Source organism: Dasypus novemcinctus, chromosome 14, assembly GCF_030445035.2.
Source record: "Dasypus novemcinctus isolate mDasNov1 chromosome 14, mDasNov1.1.hap2, whole genome shotgun sequence".
In the NCBI taxonomy this organism is placed as follows: domain Eukaryota; kingdom Metazoa; phylum Chordata; class Mammalia; order Cingulata; family Dasypodidae; genus Dasypus; species Dasypus novemcinctus.
Genome location: NC_080686.1, coordinates 86,998,747 through 87,020,943, shown reverse-complemented (window position 1 = coordinate 87,020,943; position 22,197 = coordinate 86,998,747). Strand labels below are relative to the sequence as shown.

Genomic DNA, 22,197 nt, shown 5'->3' with positions numbered 1-22,197 from the left:
TGTTCTTGAAAGCCGTGCTCTTCTAGGGCTGAAGTGCAGCTAGGATTTTTGATTGGCTGTTCAAGGGTGAGAGAAGAGACCTTCCCCCGACTCTAGCTGCTTGAAGACGGGGGTGGAGGGAACAGCCTGAGCAGAAGGTTGGAGAGGTTGAGGAGACAGTACAAGTGCCCTTAGGACAGCAGGAGTTAGCTGGTTGTGTAGGAGTGAGGGTAGGCGTGTAGTAAGGAAAATAGGACCGGAGAGAGAGTTAAGATCTCTGAAGTCGAGGTGGCGTGGGCGTGGGGGGCTGTGTGGTGGAGGGAGTGACAAAGCATATTCCTCCAGTTCTGACAAGACTATTTCATGGTCCTGTACTAAGGGAGTGGTTACTACATGAAATTAGTTATCATTAGATTTTGTGGGTGCCCCATACTGGTTGTTTCTCTGCTGAGGGAAATGAGTTAAAAGAGTGCTGTTAGTCCCTTCAGTCTCTGAAGTCATAATTCCGAGCTGAAAATCCTGATTTTCAGGATTTGTTTCTCAGTCCACAAGTACAGGAGATGAAAGAGATATGGGGAGTCCAAACCCTTCTGCCCTAAGCCCTGGCCACTTGTTGAGAAAAACAAGTTCTTTCTGTAGGTATTTATTGAATATTTACTATATTTGGGACCGTGCTAGATCCTGTGACTGCAGTGATATATTGAATACTGATTAAGTACATAGGCTCTTAAGAACTACAGTGTTAGTTTGAATCAGTTTACCAACAGTCAACTGGTTTCAACACTTGTTAAAGGCGGGTGCTTACCTACTAACTGGGTAGTGAGGATTAAATGTGAGCATGCCTGTAAGGAGTTTAGTTCAACACTTGGCTTATAGTTTGGAACTGGTCATTGTCAGCTATTAAACCCATAGTCATTTTTAGTAAATAGCTACTCCCTCTTTCCAATCCTCAGGCCAAAAGCCTTGGCGTTAACCTAGACTTCTCTCACCCTACATCCAGTGCATTAGCAAATTCTGTTGGCTCTACTTTCAAAATATATTCAGAATCTGATCACTTTTCATGTCCTCCAATTGTTGCAATGCTGGGTCAAACTATTATCCCTTCCTGGATTTTTAAAATAGTTCCTTGTTTGGCCTCCCCTGTTTCCACTCTTATAACCATCCTCCACATCCCTCAACGATCAGTTCTCTGACAGAGTGATCCTTTTAAAAAGTCAAAACAGTTGATCACACCTCTCTTCAAAAAAAAGAACCACACACCCAAAACACCTCAGAACTCATATAATGCTTCCTATGTTCCAAGAACTTTACAAATATGAAGTCAATCTTCACAACCTTATGAAGTAAGTATAATTATCCTTGTTTTTCAGATGAGTACACTGGGCAAAGAGACTTAAATAACTTGCCCAAATTTACCTGTATAATAAGTGGTAAAACTGGGATTCAAATTTAGGAGTCTGATTCCTTTGAGTCCTGCTAAAATATTACCTTTTCAATGATGCTTACCCTAAACACCCTGTTTAAGATTATAAATTGCTGCTCTTGACTTCTTCAGTGTCCCTTTACTCTGCTTTATTTCCCCCTAGCACTTACCATCTTCTAATATATTTTATAATTTACTAATTTATTGTATATATTTTCTCTTCTCATAGCAGAATATATTTCCATGGGGGCTTGGATTTTGCCTGTTTTCAGTAGTGTAGTCTTGGCACTTAGAGTAGAGACTCTAGTACATAGTAAGTGTGCAATAAATACTTGTTGTTGATTGTCCCTGTTCTAAAGGAATTTAGTGTTTCAGAGGAGACTTTACACAGCAATTTACAGAGATTTTATGCTGTAAATGCCATGTCACTGGTATAGAGAGTGGTTGAGCAGACTACCATATGAGAGAACATTCCAGCTGGACATTTTAGAGTGGAAAGGATTTTTTTTTTTCAGGCATACTTGAGACACACTACCTCTTCCCTTTAAGTCAGGCCAGTTGTGTAGACCACATTGTGCTCAGAGGATTACCTCATGAGCATAGTAGTGAATCAAAAGAGCTGGATAGTCCTGAGGGTAATGTATTTATACCTGAGAAAAATACCAATACCAAAAATGAATCATACCTCTGTGATTGGGGTATTTTCTAATTTGGGAACTTCACATTAAGTTCATTTGATTCCATTTATAACTTGCTTTTTACATCAGTCAAAAATTTCAGAAACTAACTACCTGATCAATCTTATATTTGGTTATTTCCTAGTTTCCTTAACCACACATTTATTGACAACATTTCAGTAGGTTGGCTCCTTTTACAGGCAGCTAAATTCATTCCGATTGATTCATTAACTTGGGCTTTTCTTAGTTTAATCGCAGAGGCTGGCCTTATCTTCAAGTTCTAAAGCTACCTATAGTCACGTATTTAGTAAACAGATTTTACTTTTAAGTTTTGAATGTGATCTCTTTCAGCTGGGTTTAAGATATGTAGTTTTGGTTTTTTTCCTGACTTAGAGGGATACTCAGAATATTTTGTTGTTGTTTTAACTTGGGTTTTTGTTGTTCGTTAATTTGCTTGTTTTTCACAACTTTTGTTTTTGTCCTACCAGCCTTTTTAAGTTTGGATGCCCTTTCTGTGGTTTCTTTTTCCTCCAAAGTCAGACAAACCATTGTCTTTTTCTGTACTTTCACAGATTTGAGGCTTTTTTATTTAGAGATGTTTCTCATGCTGTTAAAAATCTGGAAAGATATTCCAAACTCCATACAGATGTGTACAACATATGGGAGATTTTTTAAAACTTGAAGCATAATGCAACACAAAAAAATCAAGTGCATAGTATTGAAGTATCACAAAGCAGGGATAGGGTGATTTTGACATATGTCAGTGAGTGGTATTCCTTGGAGTTGGGTGACATGGCACCCCTGTGTTTAAAAGAGTGCGCTTGTTTGGGGGCAGTGATTTGCTTTTTGCTAGACAGTTTGTATTAGACTGGAGCATATGCCAGAAAGAGCCCTTGATTTTAAGTTTAGAGGTTGCAACTTAATTTGGGAAACAGTGAGTAGCTAGAAATAGGATCTGATGAAATAGTGGATTATATCAACAAATTTGGAGATTATAGTAAAATTAAAAGGCAATAATAATAGATACCTACCACTTATACAGCACTTATGTGCCGAGTAAGGTACCTAATACACATATACCCATTTCCCTTATAAAGTAACTGTTAATAACCTCATTACAAATAACCTTAATGTAACTTGTACAGCATCACATAGCTAATCAGTGTCAAGAATCAACCCTAGGTAGACTGTCTCCAGAGTTTGAGCTCTCATTTAGTACACCATTATCATGATAGGCGAAAGGAGAGAAAGCTGGAGTCTCAGCTAAGCTGGTGGTAGTAAAAATGAAGAAGAAAATGCCAAATAATACTGCAGGGGATCTGAGTTCAGACACAGGGAGGGCGAACAGTGTTATTTCCAGCTAAAGTGATGAGCAGTAAACCTCTTGAGTTTAGCAGTAAACCTCTAGAGTTTGGTGAAAGCTTAAGATTGCATATCTTTGAGAGTCACCTGTGTAGAGTAATTGTTGTAATACTTAAGGGTGGGTAGAGTGTAGCAAAACACAAGGAGAAGATCTGCAGCAGTGGCTGCATTTTAAGAATGAATCATTTGACCAATCATGTAAACCAAGGTATCAAACCATTTAAACGAGGGGAGTGATCAACTCTAGAAGTCTATGTGATAGAGCAAAAACCACTATTGGGGATAGTTTTAGATCTACTGAAGGAGCTGTAGAAGTAGAAACTAAATTGCTTGAGCTTGTGGAATAGAGCAATAGTGAAGAATTAACTATAACATTAGAGAGGAAGCTAAGGAAGGATAGCACAATTACACTGGGCCATTGTGCATTAGAATATGATGTTGAAGTTTTCCAGGATCCTTAAAATCTGGATGAATACATTTTCTAGGTCAGTTTTATAACTGATTTTAAGAATCATGTTTAAACATTGTTTGTTGACTTGATGTTTGAGTTGATGATCCCAACACACATTTTTTGTTATGAACCTAACAGCTTTAATAAATTTGGTATTTCACAACAATTAATATATTAGACTATTTTTTATGTACTTGTGTCTACTTTGAGGAAAAATTATTAAATTTGAGTTCATGATTCTAAATCTATAATTGCCAGCCCTTTGTACTATCTTGCTTATTCTGCAGTCGTAACAGACTTAAAATTTAACAAACTATAAATTTCCCCCTTTTTAAAATTTCATTTTTCAAGAACCATCTGTGGTCTTTGTATCAGTGTACATTTTCACCAAAGAATGAATGAGGACACTGTATCTCCAGGTTTAGTTTTCATATTAAGTATGTTTTCTCTTTTTTTTTTTTTACTTTAGGTAATTTTTTTCTAGTTATATGTGTTGTGAAAAATAGAAAGTGAAAGTCCTCATATCATCCAATGTTAGTAACTATTAAGAGTTGACAGTTAATTTCTTACAAATAAGTTAGCCCTATTAAAATATAATTGATTTAATATCTCCTGCTTATATTAGATCCACACAAGATTATTCATCTATTGGTATTTATAACAGAAAAAAATTGCAGATAACCTAATTGTAATACATTAGACAACTTGTTAAATAAGTTAGTTTCATGTAATGGTTGGAATACTATTTATTCATTTAAAAATATTTAGAATAATATCATGACAAAAAAATATTCCTGTCACTAGGGGGGAAAGTTACAAAGCATATATACTATTATCCCAATTTAAAAATCGTGTTTCTGTATTTGCGTAAGAAAAGAGGGATTTGTGCCTCAAAAGATTAAGAGTGATTATCTGGATAGATGGAATTAAGATTGACATTATTTTTATCTTTATGCTTTTCTTCATTTTTTTCAATTAAAATGGGCATGTATTGCTCTTATTTGTACACTTGGTTTCTTAAGAAAGTTTTTGAAAGTTTACTCAGTGTGCATTACCTGCTTTGTTTTTCTCTCCATATTTTCTTGCTCCTTATTGCTTATTAGGATGAACTAAAACTACTCGCTATGGAAATCAAAGATTCTCTTAAACAGCTAGTTAAGTCTTCCATTCTGGTTGTTTATCATAAAATGATTATTTTCAGATATTAAGTATTATATTGTTTCTTGATACGCAAAATGATACTGTACAAAAAGCAACTGTGTCCTGTTGCTCAGGAAATCTCAGTAATTTTTTTTACACAAAAAGCACCTCCCCTTTTTGTGTAAGAATCAATTTGCTGTTTATACTAATCAGTTTATTAAAATATCTTAGGGAAATGATAAGAGTAAAGATTAAGTTTTATAAAGAAAATTATTAAAATCAAATTTTAGCCTTTTATACCATATGCAAAACAGAATGGTAATGGTAGTAGTGGTTTCAGATAAGTCAATAGGAATCATGTTGATATGGGCCGTTGGGGCGGGGCTGTGTGTTTCTTCATAAATAACCTGGGCTGTGTGTGTAAGCTAAATGTGTTAATTCAAGCTTACCTGGAGAGTATGTGTTAATTCAAAACCTATCTAATATTCAGATAAAACATTTGAAACTCTAAGAAACTAACAAAAAGTCCTTTTGCATATAAGCACCATTTGACTCCCCACACCTACATACTCTATAAAAGGAACCCAAAAATTCTGGGGTCTTGGTTTTTATTAGGACAAGAGTCCCCCGATTCCAGCCGGTCTTAATAAATCTTCCTTCTCAGCTTCTCACATCCTGGCTTTCAATACCGCATACACCCGACTTCTCTCTCTCCACAGCGATAGGTTTAACTTAGTAATAATATCTTCAGTGAAGTCTATACTATCTTTTATTTTCTATAAGGTCAAGCTAAATATGAATATAACAAAATTATGAAGTTTTAAGGTTGGAAAGGTCAAACATTTTTGCTCTCATATGTCCTAAATTGTTTCTAACACTATTTCCTTGTATATTTTAAAGTTGCCATCTAAACTGCCCTTGCCCCCCCCATTGGTTTTAATAGTTACAAAAACTATTTTAAATATTAAAAAACTATTTTAATGTTGACATTAAAAAGAATAAAGCTGTTACATGAGACTTACATGTATCCAAAACCATAGTTATTTAATATCAGTCATGGAACATTAGAAAATAATACGTGAATCTACTTGATGTTCTTTTAAATTTGTTTTTCCAATTCTCTTAACTGACAATATTTTATCTTAATATATTTTTATGCTTGCAAGTCATTTATTAATCATCCTTTCATACTTTTTTGCAACAAAGGTGGAATTTTTCCCCACTTTTCCTGTAACCATAAGGCTATCAGAGATAAATTTCTTCTGGACCGAGTTATGGTGTATAGCATAATTATATTAGTATTTAGATCAAAACAAAAACATTTTTTATTAAAAATGATTAAACAAAAAGTAAGATTTTTTTTAAGCCTCTTAAATGGTTGAAGCCCCACCCCCGTTAATTCATCTATCTGTAATAGGCAAATGTTATTTATTGCTGAAGACAGTGTTTGGCATTAATTCCATTGTTTTTAATAAATGTAAACTCTCTTCAGGTAAATAAATAGATAGTAACTGAGTTTTGTTTAGCAGTGCCACTCAGTTTTTTCTGATTTACACACTGAAAATCACTTGCCAAAAATGTTTAATGTTCTCTTAGCATAATTAGGGCCCCTTTCAGTTTTGTTGAAAGCAGAGAATTGGAAGTCATCTAAAATCGGAAAGAATTTGGTCTCTTTTTCAGTCATTCAATTTCTTAAAACTTACACCAATATTTTTCTTTGACTTTATGGAGTCTTTTAATGCCTTGAGGCTGTCCACAGTAGTCACATTTAGAATAGGTGGGAGATTGGACTTTTGTAAAATGGGAGAAAGGCAAATGAAAGAGGATGACTTGTGTTAAGGCACCTTTCAGGCAGATCTTTTTTTTTCAGAGAAAGTACATATATAGGTTGAGAATCTGGAAATAGAATCCCTTAAATTTATCCTTGGAAAAGTTTATGTTACATGACTCCTGTCTAAAATGTAGGTATTCATTTAAGAAAGAATACACCTATGTAAGGTATGATGTTATTTTTTTTCAAACATCCTTAAATATAGGTACAGTGATAGGCGGTGACAAATCATATACCTCATCCACTATTTTGCGAAGCACCTGTCTGATTCCTGTTGTATGGGTGTCCTTATTTTACCTGTGAACTGGTCAGGTAGTTGTCCAAAGGCATGGAGATGGTAGGACTGGACTAAAAATTTGATTGTTATTCCGACATCCTAGTATCTGGCAACTCCATAAAACAAAATTAAGTGACAAAAGGGTAAAACCAGGTAGGGGTGGCAAAGATAATGTTTCAATTTTTTTTAAAAACTACCTGTTTTCTAAAATCCTCAATTTCCATATTAGTAAGCTATATAATTTAAAAATTGTTTTCTTACTTAATTTAGACATATCCTATATATAATTTTAGAGAAGAATGTATGAACTTTTAAAATATTTCATGACAGAATCTTTCTAGTTTATAAAGCAGCCATTAATTTAGAGAGCCTCCAGTAGTCTAGGAAGCAAACCTTTTGGGAAGTTATTGGTGAAGGGCTATTGTATCCCAACATACTGCAGATTGGGGGCGAGGTATCTTTCTTTGTATGCTTTTCTGTAGCATGATAGGGAAGTTACTTAGAAGTGCTCTGTAATTTTTACAACAAATTAACATACCAAAAGAGTATTTGAATTCTTACAATTGGTGCATTATTTGGGTCAAGATAATGCGTAAGAAACTCCTTTTTGTCATCTAAGCCAAAATTACTTTTCTGATGGTCCAGTTACTTTAAGGTTGCTATTGATGGTTGGGTGGCAGACAATAATTTATGTGGGAATTTGGTATATATTTACGTATCTCTCAATTTGTCTTTAGGTATTCCTGATTTCTGAGCCTTAAAAAAATGAGTGCTTACTATTATGAATGAATATAACATTTTATTAGTGGTAGAAAACTACTTTTTGGACTGGTCATGAAGTAGAACTCTGAACCACTATTAAATCTTTTAGCCAGTTTATCAACATTGCTGGTATTTATCATAAAATGATTAATTCTAGATATATTGTTTCTTGACGATACGCAAAATGATACTGCACAAAAAGCAATTGTTACAAACTTGTGATCCGAGAAACCTAGGAGGAATTTAACTTAAGAGTTTTGACTGAAAAAAAAACTTTAGATGACTTTGTTAATTTTTCTTAAAGGATGGGTCTTCAGTTAAGGAAGTTGAAACCTACCACCCTACACGTGCCTTAAGGTCTTTGACAAAAAATGCACAGAATTCTTCAGATTCTAGTTTTGATAAGAAGATGGAAATAATGGAGAAACATGTTAATGGCAGGCATTTTACAAGGTAAGAAAAAATGAACAATACGAAATATTTTTAAAGTAGTAATTTAGGATTTGCGGTTAATATTTATGTCAGTTCTCTGGGTCCATTTGCTGCATGTTCTTATTTGTCTGCCTTTGTTGTTGTCAGCGGCATGGGAATCTGTGTCTCTTTGTTGTTGCGTCATCTTGCTGCGTCAGCTCTCTGTGTGTGTGGGTGTGTGTGGCGCCATTCCTGGGCAGGCTGCACTTTCTTTCGCGCTGGGCGGCTCTCCTTACGGGGCGCACTCCTTGCGCGAGGTGCTCCCCTGCTCAGGGGCCACCCCCGCGTGGCAGGGCACTCCTTGCGCGCATCAGCACTGTGCGTGGGCCAGCTCTACACTGGTCAAGGAGGCCCAGGGTTTGAACCGCGGACCTCCCATGTGGTAGACAGACACCCTAACCGCTGGGCCAAGTACACTTCCCCAATTCCAGGGTTTTTAAATGAAATTTGTATTATTTATAATATTATCAAATTACAAATTAAATATATTTTCAGAATGGTTTCTTTTTATTTTCACATTAATGACGATATTTGTGATATGTACAAGTGCAGTTGACCAAGTTGGCTGATGCAAGATCAGTTTTTTTTAGGTGCTTGAGAATCTAAAGAGACTTTTCTAATTAACTTGTTTGTGATGTGTGGCTCTGCTTCATCATCTATACAAAGCCTTTGTTCAAAGCATTGAGTCTGATTACTATCAAATTTTCGTCAATTCTGAATCATTTATGAACTTTCTTGTGAAGATTCCAAAGCAGTCTTCAGAAAGGGCAGAACTTAATTTTCTCTCTCTTACTTGTCTAATGAGTGCCTATTAGATGCTTTATCCATATTTTAGTTTGATTTTTCAAGAACCCTGAAGGAGGTGGCATGAATCCTATTCTAACACAAGGAATATGAGTTAAATATTAGGTAGGTTCACCGTACTGGGGTTTGGTTAAGGCAAGGATTTCTATCTAGGTTTAGCTCAAAATTTTAACTTCTTTCCCACTTGGTAGGGCCTAACATAAATGGAGGGGAAACCCCAATTCAGTAAAATTTGATGAAATAGAAGTTTTTAATCTATTCTCATAAATTATTGGTAATGATTTAGAAGTCTAAAATTTAAATAGAATTTCTTTAGCAAATTTTCTAGATAATAGAGTTTCTAAGCTTTTGTTCTGCAATTAATCAGTCTCATATTTTTAAATTTGCATTTTTAAAAAGATTTATTTATCTCCCCCCCCCCAATTGTTTTGCCCTTGCTATCTGCTTTCTGTGTCCATTCACTGTGTGTTCTTCTGTGTCTGCTGGTCTTCTCTTTATATGGCACCAGGAACCAGTCCTGGAACATTCCAGAGTGGAAGAGAGGTGCTTCATTTCTTATGCTACCTCAGCTCCCTGGTCTGCTGTGTCTCTTATTATTTCTCCTCTGTGTCTTTTTTTGTTGTGTCTTCTTGCTCCTCCAGCTTTCCACATAGGCCAGCACTCTGCATAGGTCAGCTTACAGCACAGGCCAGCTTGGCCTTCACCAGGAGGCCACAGAAATCAAACCCTGGACCTTTTATATAGTAGGCATGAGCCCAATTGCTTGAGTTACATCTGTTTCCCTGCATCTCTCTTCATCCATTATTTATGGAGTGTTTACTACTGTATTTCATTAAATCCAAGACATCAACTATTGAAATATGCATTATTTTATGAGACACTAAAAAAGAAAAAAAAGTGAAAATTAAATTTTTTTAAGAGTTACAGGTTTACAGAAAAATTATAAAACACAGAATTCCCATATACCACCCTGTTATAAACACTTGGCATTAGAGTGGTGTATTTGTTAAAATTGATCAACATTTTTATAATTGTCTTAACTATAGTCCATGGTTTACCTTAGGGTTCACTTTATCTTGTACAGTCCTATGTTTGTTTTTGTTTGTTTCTCTCCCCTTTCCCCACCCCCACCCCCAGTTGTCTGCTCTCTGTGTCTGTTCGCTGTATGTTCTTCCGTGTCTGCATGTATTCTTGTCAGCGGCACCAGGAATCTGTGTCTCTTTTTGTTGCATCATCTTGCTGCGGCAGCTCTTGGTGTGTGCGGCGCCATTCCTTGGCAGGCTGTACTCATTTCCGCGTGGGCGGCTCTCCTTATGGGGCTCACTCCTTGCACGTGGGGCTCCCCTACGTGGGGGACACCCCTGTGTGGCATGGCACTCCTTGTGCGTATCAGCACTGCACGTGGGCCAGCTCATCACACGGGTCAGGAGGCCCTGGGTTTGAACTCGACCTCGCACATGATAATGTGGTAGGCAAACACTATCCATTGAGCCAAATCCACTTCCCTGTTTGTTTTTTAATGTCTATTCTAGTGTCTAAAATTTCCCCTTTTAAGCATGATGCTAAAACTTTGATGTGCCATCGATTTTAAGCCACATCCCAATTTCAGAGACCTTAAAAATGTGGGGAATATAGTATAATATAAAGTAGCTCAGAATTCCTGGAACTTGAAATCTTCAGGTTTGTTTATTTATCCCCACCCCCTCACCCTCTTGTTTGTACTTGCTGTGTCTTAGGAGGCATCGTATCTGAACCCAGTACCTCTGATGTGGGAGGAAGGCACCTAATTGCTAGAGCCACCTCCATTTCCTGCTTTGTTGTGTCTCATGTTTTTTCTTCTTGTATTTCTTGTTACTTCATCTTGTTGTGTCAACTTGCCGCACCTGCCTGTCACATCAGCTCACTGTCATGCTTGTTTTCTTTAGGAGGCACTGTGAACCTCTGCTCCCTGCTTTGTTAAGTTTCTCATTACATTTTTTCTTCTTATGTCTCTTGGCGTCATCTTCTTGTGTCAGCTTGCCACGCCTGCCCATCATGCCAGCTCACTGTCTTCCTTAGAAGGCACCAGGAACGGAACCACAGACCTCCTATGTGGTAGGCAGGAACTCACTTTCCTGAGCCACATCTGCTTCCCTCTTTAGGTCTATTTTTGGCGGTCCATGAATTAATTCTTTATGAGAGTCTTTATATTATGTTTCATGATCTGAAGGAGAATTAAACATTCTTGATCACCTAAATCACCACCTTATTGAGAATTGCCATAAAATTTGATCCTTGATCTGTACTTGGGTTACTCAAAGACTTTAATTTTGTTCTTGGGTCTGGCCTGTGTTCCAGAACAGGTGAGGAATTAATGATGACTTACATTTTTATGAGAATAGGTGGATTAACTCTTTTGGACAAGATTGGTTTTACTTCTAAAGTATAATATTTGAAATTCCACATATATAAACCAGCTCACTTAAAAACAGCTTGATTCATAGGTTGATGAACAGATAAGCCTAAGTGCAGAAAATTGAGTCCTTAAAAACAAGTTATTGAGACATAAATACTGTTTTGTTTGCTCAGTGGATTTTTGGGAAAAAAAGACAAGGGTGGGTTTGGTTTGTTTTTTTTAAACTTTGGAAAGTATTCTTTCTAGTTCAGTAGATTCTGTCTCCCAGTTTGTTACATGGGTTATCTGATTTATAAATGGGAGTGTTGCTGCATGTGAATAATACTGCATGTTATGTGAAGATTGTGACAGCAGATGTTCTTAGCTAATTAGCATGTCATTATGGGGCATTAGTTCTGTTTATACTTAAAAACTCCTTGAGGATAAGGGACTACTACCCTGTGATACATATTTTCAACGTTTTTTAGGTACTTAATGCATTTTTTCTCCAGGCTGGTTTAACTTTTTGTCTTAGTTTGTAGCATTATAGAATATAAAATAAAAAGTTATGTCAATTATTTTTAATTTTTCATTATATTTTTTCATATAGGCAATTGGCCAGGCAGCAGGCTGATAGAAAAAAGGAAGAATGCAAAGAAGGTAGTAATATTAAAGGCATTTCAAAGATTTTAAAGTTTGTGATTATTATTTTTTTTACAGGTTTATTGAGGTACATAACAATGTATACATATTTAAAGTGTACAGTTTGTGTTTTGATACAAATATATGACCATGAAACCGTCACCGTAATGTAATAAAGATAATATGTCATAATGCCCCAAAATTCCTCCTGGCTCCCCCTCTCCTCTACCCTCAATTCCCAGTTTCCTGAACAACCACCAATCTGTTTATATTTTTCTATAAACAGTTTGCATTTTCTAGAGTTTTTTAATATAAGTGGATTTTTTTTGTCTGACTTCTTTAACTGTTGCTCTTTGTTGCTGAGGAGCATTCCATTAATAGTATACCATAATATTTTATCCATTCATCTTTTTTTTTTCTCTCCCCCTCCCCCAGTTGTCTGCTCTCTCTGTCCATTTGCTGTGTGTTCTTCTGTGTCCACTTGTATTCTTGTCAGCAGCACCCAGAATCTGTCGCATTTTGTTGCTTCATCTTGCTGCATCAGCTCTCTGTGTGTGCAGTGCCGTTCCTGGGCAAGCTGCACTTTTTTCACGCTGGTGAGCTCTCCTTAAAGGGTGCACTCCTTATGCGGGAATCACCCCTGTGTGACATGGCACTCCTTGCACGCATCAGCACTGCACGTGGTCCAGCTCATCACACAGGTCAGGAGGCCCTGGGTTTGAACCTTGGACCTCCCATGTGGTAGGCGGATGCCCTGTCCCTTGGGCCAAATCCACTTCCCTCCATTCATCTTTTAATGGCCTTTTGGTTTGTTCCTGTTTTGGGCTTTCACAAGTAAAATGTCTTGGAATATTTGTGTTACACACCTTTGTATTATGTGTATTTCCTTTTCTCTTGGAAATGGAATGACTGAGTCATATGGCAGGTGTATGTTATAATTTTTTTTTTTCTAATGTTTTTGAGAAAAGTGAGTAAGATATAATTTTGTTACATTGAAAATGTAGCTTTTCTTTTTGTAGCTTTTCAAGTATTAATTTTAGAATTGTTACAGATTCTAAAATGCTGTTATTTCTAATCTTCCCGTTTATTTTTATGTACACATCTATGAAGACAAAGTGATTCCAGTTACTCGGTCATTGAGGACTAGAAACATTGTCCAAACTGAAGAACACTTGCACGACGATAATCGTAATGTTGAAGTTCGCCGCAGTTGTAGGATTAGAAGTCGTTATAGCACTGTGAACCAGTCTGTGCTATTTGACAAACTTATAACAAAGTAAGTCAAAATTCTTTAAATCTGCACCATTTACTAGGCTAAACATTTAATTTAAGTTTTATGTGAATCATAAAGGAGAATGATTAATAGAATACTTTGTTATGTTGGGTTGAAATTCTTGGGAAGAAATTTAAAAGTATTTTTACACAAGGAAATCAGTGCCTGTTAAAGAATTATTTTAACATTTCATCACCTAAAGATTACAAGGAAAGAAAATTTTTTTTAAGTTCTAAAAATTTGCTATTAAGATTTTAGCTTATGTTTATATCAATTTTTTTTTTAAGCACGGCTGAAGCTGTACTTCAAAAAATGGATGACATGAAGAAAATGCGTAGACAGCGAATGAGAGAACTTGAAGACTTGGGAGTTTTTAATGGAACAGAAGAAGTAAATATATTCTTCCATTAAGGAGATGATTTAATAATCTCCAGTTTAATCTTTTTCTATAGTACCTATCCATTTTTAGTTAAATTATTCACATCTTTGTCCAGCACTTATTTGATCAGTAATTAGTTATTGCTGGAGTTGTAAGAATTTATAACTGTAAATACCTTCATTTTAAACAGGATTGGAGGAGGGTCCTACTAAATTTTTTAAGAAATATGCTAAATGCTAATGGATTTTATTTTAACATTTTTAGGAGAATCTTAACATGTACACGAGAGGAAAACGAAAAGGTATTCAAAGAACTGATGAAGAAACAACTGATAATCAAGAAGGCAGTGTGGGTTCGTCTTTTTTTTCCCTCTCTTTTTGGTTCTACTGGGTTTGAATTTCAATTTAGTAGGAATAGCCTCTTGATTTAGAAGTTGTAGTGTTTATGGTAATTGATCAGATACAGAGGATTGGTCATAATTAAAAAGGAAAAAGTAGGGGCAGCTTAAAAGGATAATGTTTTTCTTGAAAAAGTGTCTGAAATCAACAATTTTCAAGCATATAAAATACCTCCACAAGAACATGTAATGATCTCTACCTATTTTAGTTAGCGATTTAAGTCAAGTCCTAATATTCCATTTAGGGCTTATTATCATAAACTCTTAGAACTTTTCTTGAGTGAAAACCAGTTTTGTGATACGCATTCTAAATATTAGTAAAGGATGATTTGCTATTATCATAAGTAGATTTGAGTTATGCTGCATTGTTGCAATGGCAGCAAGAAGGGGTAGATGGAATGGGAAACTAAAGTTTAAAAGGCAAAAAAGCTAAGTGAGGAGGTGCTAAAAATTTGTCAATTTTATATTAACTTGGAAACCTAGTATAGTTGTATTAAACTAGCAACACTGTAAACTTTTGTTTGGTGTATACTGGCAATAACCTTCAAACCTCTATCAGCTTACGTTCCTTTTTTCTCTCCTTGCTTTTATTCCAAGAATCTTTATTTCTTTTTTTTTTTTTAACCTTTATTTATTAAAAGAATGGCAGATTCCTTCTATGGGTAGTGTAGAAGAAGATAAAAGGGGGTGGCAACTCCTCCTTTTTCTCTCCCCTTTATTAGCAATTGTTAACATTTTGATAAGTACCCTTCTGGTAGTAAGTGTTTATTAATTGTAGAATCTTCAGAAGACGGTGAAGACCAAGAAGATGAAGATGATGGTGAAGATGATGAAGAAGATGAAGAAGAAGATGAAGATGATGATGATGATGAAGACGACGACGACGATGGAGAAGAAGATAATCAGAAACGATATTATCTGAGACAGAGGAAAGCCACTGTCTACTACCAAGCTCCACTGGAAAGTAAGTACTGTATGATGGTTTTTTTTCCCCCAGAAGATGTTATAATATTTGCTTTATCTTTACTGTCCTTCTCTTATTCTCTCTTGCTTTAAAGTATTTTTCATGTTATGGTATTGAGAATACTCACGACTCTTTTCTTATCCTAAATTTACCTGAAGTCATTTCTACCAAGGAAAGTTAAATATTATCCTTGACCAAAGCAAATGAACTATTTTGAAATTTCATGTTTGCCTTCAGTTATTTTAGATTCTGCAACTTCGTTTTAATTTATTTTGTTAATTTGTATAGATAGGACTTTTTTAATTTATGTTAACATTTTATCTCAGTTCTTACAGAGCATATTCAGTTAGGAATGAAAATCAGCTATTATGCATCAGTATAATCCTAATGGTTATTTATGGCTACTGTGTGTTTTGCTTGGTTTGTACCTGCTTTACATATTTCCAGCAGCAACCCTGCAAACATATAAATTTAAAACATTTAATGGTAAAATATGCTATACTAGATATTTACTAGTACTTTCATGGAAGGCAGCACCTTTGTAAGTATTCCAGATAAAGAGCAAAATTGTCTTCATATATATTTATGTCACATAAATATATAACTCTCTTTTTAGAACCTCGTCACCCGAGAAAGCCCAACATATTTTATAGTGGCCCAGCTTCTCCTACAAGACCAAGATATCGATTATCTTCTGCAGGACCAAGAAGTCCTTATTGTAAACGAATGAACAGGTTTGGCTCTGAAATAATGATTGTTTTGTAACAACATAATTGTGGCTACATTAAGAGTAGAATTCTAGAATTTAAGAATAGAATTCTAGAATTTTATATTGAAAGTTTAGCTCTGTGCCTCTCTAGTGTACTAATCCCCACTACCACTCATAGTTTTTTTTTCCTCTCACTAATAGGAAGTATTAGTAATTACCATGGTAAAGTAATTTGTGGGTTCTTTTTCTTCTGCATCCCAGCAATTATTGCTTGTCTAACAGATTTAAGTCCAAAAAAGGTCATTTCTCTTTTTACTTCCTTCGTCTTGTAATGAAAGTTTTCCTCCCTCCATCCCTTCTTTTTCTTTTTCTTTCTCTCTATCTCTCTCTGTCTCCCCTTTCAAACTTTAATGTTGAAATAATTTCAAACTTACAGGGCAGTTGCAAAAATAATACAAAACCAGTACGGAGAATTCCAATATGCACTATCCAGATTATCTCATTGTTTCCTTCATCCCGTCCTCCCTCTCTCCTTCCCTCCCTCTTCTAAACATTTGAGACTATGTTGCACATATCATGCTCCTTAAGCAATACTCCCATGTATATTTCCTAAGAACAGAGATACTCATGTAACCTCAGTAAGTACAGTTTTGTTTTTTAAGATTTATTTTACTTATTTATCCCCCTCTGTTGTTTTGTTCTTGCTGTCTGTTTTTTGTGTCTGTTCATTGAGTACTCATCTTTTTTAGGAGGTACCGGGAACTGAATCCAGGACCTCCCATGTGGGCACGGAGTGCCCAATGGCTTGAGCCACCTCCACTCCCAATAAGTATAGTTCAAGAAATTTAGCACAGTTATGGAACATATAGTCTATTCCATGTAAGGTCTGAGTGTTCACTCAGGGCAATAGCAGCACCATAATATTTTGTGAATGAGCTTTTTGGTGAAGACTAAAAAGAGGGAAAAAATGACATTGGTGTGGGAAATGGTGCTTACCCACTAATATTATAAATTTGCTCAGAAGTAAGACCGAGGTCCTGTGTGATCCTATGAGATTACAACTCTTGCAAGTTTTCTCATAGAAGCAGAGTAACTGATCATGTTGAAGTGCTGACAGATTCATCTCTTTAGAAAAAAATATAATCACTACGTGTGTCCAAAGGTGTGTCCAAAGGTTCATTTTCAGGTTGTCAAAAATCACAAGTGTATATTAAAGATTTCTTCTTGCTCCATCATCCCTTTTCACATGACCAGGGCTTGAAAGGATGAAGGATCAGGAAGGCAAGCTCAGCCTGTTAGGGCTGCTCAAGATAAATTACACTTGAAAGTAGGCCACACCATCGATATTTCATAGACCCCTTAGAATATCACTGAAGACCAGTATTTTGGTAGTGATGGTTAATTATCTTCAGAAAGGGTAGGGTGTGTCCCTGGAATTTCCACCACCACCAAGCACAGGACCCAGGGCCGCTGTCCTGATTGTCTAACTCAAGGGGCAAGACCTCTGTTTGAGTCAGCAGAGGAGGCCAGTATTTACTTTGAGATTTAGTTTCTTCTCCCATCTTTAATGCATTTATGCTTCTGAAAGTAACATACTTGGTCCTGCCAACACCTGCTATGTATTAAAGTGTTAGAGTAGGACCATGTGCCAAGCACTGTGACTATAAGCAGGACTAAGCCAGGGTTCTTGCTCTTGTATCCATAGACTAGGGGAAGATTCTGATACATTTGAATAAGTGATGTAAACTGTCTTGTGAGTCGCATTATTTGACCATAGAATGTTCTTGGTATTGGTTTCAGTAATCAACTTAAATGTTTCTTGTGCCTTTTTTTTTTTTTTGGTAACAGCTTTATTGAGAAAAAATTCACATAACATAGTTGACCCATTTAAAGTATACAATTCAGTAAGCTTTTAGTATGTTCACATAGGTGTACAACTATCATCACAATCAATTTTAGAACATTTTCCATTTTCATCACCTCAAACTGAAACCCTGTACTCTTTTAAGGAGGTACTGAGGACTGAACCCAGGGCCCTCATACATGGGAAGCAGGTGCTCAACCACTGTACTACATGTGTTCCCCAGTGAGAGTTGTTTTGTTTTGTTTTGTTTTGTTTTGTTTTTGTTTTTTTGTTTTGTTTTTAGAAGGTACTGGGGATTGAACTGGGCCTTGTACCTGGGAAGCAGGTCTTGAACCACTTGAGCTACATGTGTTCCCCACATGTACTCTTGAGATTAAGTCCCAAAGCCCCCAGGCCTAAGCAACTACTAATCTGCTTTCTATTTCTATGGATTTGCCTATTATGCACATTTTATATAAATGGAATCTTTTGTGGCTGGCTTCTTTCACTTTGCTTGATGTTTTCAAAGTTCATCCATGTCTACCATGTATCAGTACTTAGTTATTGCCAAATAATAGTCCATTGTATGTATATCATATTTTGTTTATTCACTTTTTTGCTTTTGTGATAATGCTGCTTTGAGCATTCATGTACAAATTTTTGTGTGGACATGTATTTATTTCTCCTGAATGTATGCATAGCAGTGGAATTGCTGGGTCAAGTGGTAACTATGGTTAATGCTTTGAAGAACTGCCAGACCATTTTCCAAAGTGGTTGCACCATTTTACATTCTATTAGCAGTATATGAGGATACCAGTTTTTCCACCTCCTTGGCACACTTCCTATTATCTGACTTATTTATTGCCCTTTAAAGTTGTTTTCCTTTGTTTTTTAATTTTCTTGCCAAAGTGTTCTGAACATGTGTCATTGTTTCTGACAATGCTAATAATCATTTTGCTTAGCTTTTTTACTTTTTCTTGAAAAGACCAACTTCTGTTTATAGTTCCTGTATGATTTGAAATACTTAGGCATGGAAACAAAGCACATATTCAAAGAATCATTAAAGCATTGCTGTAAGTATCCTTGGAAAAAATAGGCAAGAAACCTTGCAACCACAGTGAAGGATTTTTCAAGAAAGCTTCTTTTGAACAGGATTTCTCTTTCTTCCTTGTGGTTGTAAACTCTAGTAATCTAAAGTTGTTTAGTTGCAGTCTGCAGTTTCTGGGACAGGCCTAGCCCCTGTGAACCACTTACTAGGTAACACAGTAGCGCAATTGCTCCACTAATATTTCAGAATACTCCCTTATCTGTCTTCTCATGGGTCTATTTGTCAAAGAACTAGAATTGGCAACTAAAAGCTCTGGTTAGGTCAAAGAGCTGGTCCAGTTCTGGTTTTTACCAGAATTTTCATTGGTTTTTAGTAAAATGGGAAAGAAAGAGTGGATGGATGTGTGGATGTGGGTATATGTATTTAGAATCTCTTTTTTTTTTTTTTTTTTTTTTTTAGATTTATTTTATTTATTTCTCTCCCCCCCCCCCTCCCCCAGTTGTCAACTCTCCGTGTGTGCGGCGCCATTCCTGGGCAGGCTGCACTTTCCTTCGCGCTGGGCGGCTCTCCTTACGGGGTGCACTCCTTGCGTGTGGGACTCTCCTACACGGGGGGCACCCCGGCATGGCAGGGCACTCCTTGCACACATCAGCACTGTGCATGGGCCAGCTCCACACCAGTCAAGGAGGCCTGGGGTTTGAACCGCGGACCTGCCATGTGGTAGGCAGACGCCCTAACCACTGGGCCAAGTCTGCTTCCCCTAGAATCTTTTTTAAACTGAAATAATTGTCATTCTACAGTGTGAAGTCATTAAGAATCTGGACCCATGACTAGGACTGCCTAGGTTCAGAGCTCAGTTCTACTACTTGTTAGTGACCTTTGGTTAGAGACTTACTCTATCTGTGCTTCAGCATTTTGAACTGTAGAATGTAGATAATAGCATTTACCCTTATAATTTTGTGAGAATTAGATGGGTTAATATATGTAAAGCATTTAAAACACTGTTTGGTATATACTGTGTGCTATATGTACTTGTTATAAGTATGCTTTGATGTTTTGTTTTTTTTTTTCATTCTTTCTTTGCAAATCAAATGTTGGAAATGTTGTATTAGTCTGAAACACTTTGTTGCTGTTTGCTTATAACTTGACTGGTTTATAAAATAAACAACTTGAAAATACCAGTAGAGTGTAGTATGGAATGTAGATTCCTTGAATAACAGATATAGGTTTGAGCTCTGACGCCATGTGACTAATTTTGATATATTGAGAAAGTTACTTAACCTCTGAGCCATTCTGGCCCTGACCATAAAATGAGCCTACTAATATCTACTTGTGCAGTGTTTTAATTACGATCAAATGAAATACAGGAAGCACTCAATAAATATTATTCCATTTTATTAATTGTAAAGTTAGTCTTCAATTTTATGAATATGTAGTGAAGTAAGAGTCTATTTGTAATAAAAACGGTAACATAAAATAACTCTTTCAGATTAGATATTTTTAGATTCAGACTGATAACCAAAAGGGTCTTTAGTATGTTTGGGTAGATGGGTGCGTGGAGGATTATTTTCTTAATAAATTACGTTTTGACAACACCTTATCCAAAACCCTTGGTGGGGAAGTGGATATGACTCAAGTGATAAGGCTTCCACCTACCATATGGGAGGACCCGGGTTCAATCCCTGGGTACTCCTGGTGATAAAGAGGAGGAAGCATGAGCCAGTTACCCGCGTGGCAAGCCAAGTGCCCATGCAGTCAGCCGCCCACGTGAGTGCCTGGGTGGTAAGCCAGTGCCTGTGCGGTGAGCCACTGCCCATGCAAGTGAGTCATGCAGCAAGATGATGACTCAACAAAAGAGAGATGTAGGGGAGAGTCAAGGTGAACCACAGCAGAGACCAGGAACTGAGGTAGCTCAGCGACAGGGAACCTCTCTCCACATCAGAGGTCCCTGAGATTGAATCCCAGTGAATCCTAGAAGAGAAAGAGAAGAGAAGACAAAAAGAGGAATAGATACAGAAGATCACACAGCAAATGGACACAGACAGGACAAAAATAAAAACAAAACAGGGAGGGGGAGGGGAAGAGAGGAAAAAACCCTTGGGGCCCTCTGTGTTTCAGAATTGAGGGTTTTTTAAAAAATAATTTACAGTAGTTACATGCTCAATATGTAGTATATAACATTAGCATTTTCAAGGGTGTCTGGGGCCAGCACCACATAGTCAATAAATTATAATTATATTGCAAAACATGAATAAGCATAGTAAGTGGGGTAGAGACTATAAATTTGCCTCTTGCCATTTCAGATCATGTTTTATTGATTGAGTAATGGAAAAACTTGTTCTCAGAATTTTTTTAGATCACAATTCTGGGCATACTATATGCAGATAATGGATTGTGCATTTTTTATATATTTGGTAATAACTACTTACCATGATTGCACTCTTTACTCAGGAAAAGCACAACACTGATCCACTAGAATGAGTAAAGGTTTTCCTAGCCAGAGTCTTAAATTTTTCGTGTGGATCTCTTGCTACTGTCTAAAGGTGAAAGTGACTTTTTAAATTAGTTTTTGTTTTGGGAGTGGCTGTAGCTCAGTTGTTTGAGTTGCTCCTTCTCATGTACAAGGTCCTGGGTTCAATCCCTGGTGCCTCCTAAAAAAATTGTATTACGTGTTGCACTTGGCATCTTATTTAATACTACCAGCCTAAGAATTTGATAGTATTTTATTGCTATTAGTAAGAGAGAAAACTGAGGGTTTTGTATATGGGTTAAGTAATTCATCCGAATTTATATAGCTGTTAAGTGGCAGAGTTGTGAATTTACATTTGATGATATGCTATAGATAAAGGACCATCTTATTTGTCACTGTTTGCCAGCATTGTTTGTTTTTTTTTTAACCTTTCCTGATTGATTTTGGTTTATATAAAAACCTCATGCTCTCTCCTTTTAAGGCTGACATCTCAAAATAGGTGGTCTTCTCCCAAACATGAAATTATTTATGATATGAAATTATGTATAACAAATGCTTTTTAATGAACATTTGATGGATAATCTTTCCCACAGCTTCCTGTCATTTTTACCTTTCCTCTCAGTTATCCAAGTCTTTTCTTCACTTCAAAAGATCAGCCAACAAAGCTTATTTTAGTGGTTTGTTTTGGTTTGTCCCATCACACACCCCAGCCCCCGAGATGGCTCCCTTGTCTGTTTGCTCATTGTCTTGTTTTTCGGTCGTTTGTGTTTTCTTTAGGAGACACTGGGAATGGACCCAGGACTGCCTTTGTGGGAGGCTGACTGATGCTCAACTGCTTGAGCCACATCCACTCCCTCAGCAGACATTTTAGTTTTATGATAAGGTTTTTTGATTCACTAGGTATTTCTGATGTTTGGGTCT

General features: G+C 36.4%; 1 protein-coding gene across 2 annotated transcripts in view; it reads left to right on the top strand.

Moving 5' to 3' along the window:
• ATAD2 (ATPase family AAA domain containing 2) overlaps nt 1-22,197 on the top strand; it is a 76,953-nt gene that overhangs the window by 14,293 nt on the left and 40,463 nt on the right. For both annotated transcript variants that reach the window (XM_058275992.2, XM_004469470.3), the window contains exons 2-8: nt 8,207-8,355; nt 12,162-12,211; nt 13,304-13,469; nt 13,754-13,856; nt 14,110-14,197; nt 15,021-15,206; nt 15,823-15,940. In XM_058275992.2, the coding sequence (XP_058131975.1) occupies nt 8,312-8,355; nt 12,162-12,211; nt 13,304-13,469; nt 13,754-13,856; nt 14,110-14,197; nt 15,021-15,206; nt 15,823-15,940 (755 nt within the window). In that variant the 5' untranslated portion in view covers nt 8,207-8,311. The remainder of the gene's footprint in view (nt 1-8,206; nt 8,356-12,161; nt 12,212-13,303; nt 13,470-13,753; nt 13,857-14,109; nt 14,198-15,020; nt 15,207-15,822; nt 15,941-22,197) is intronic.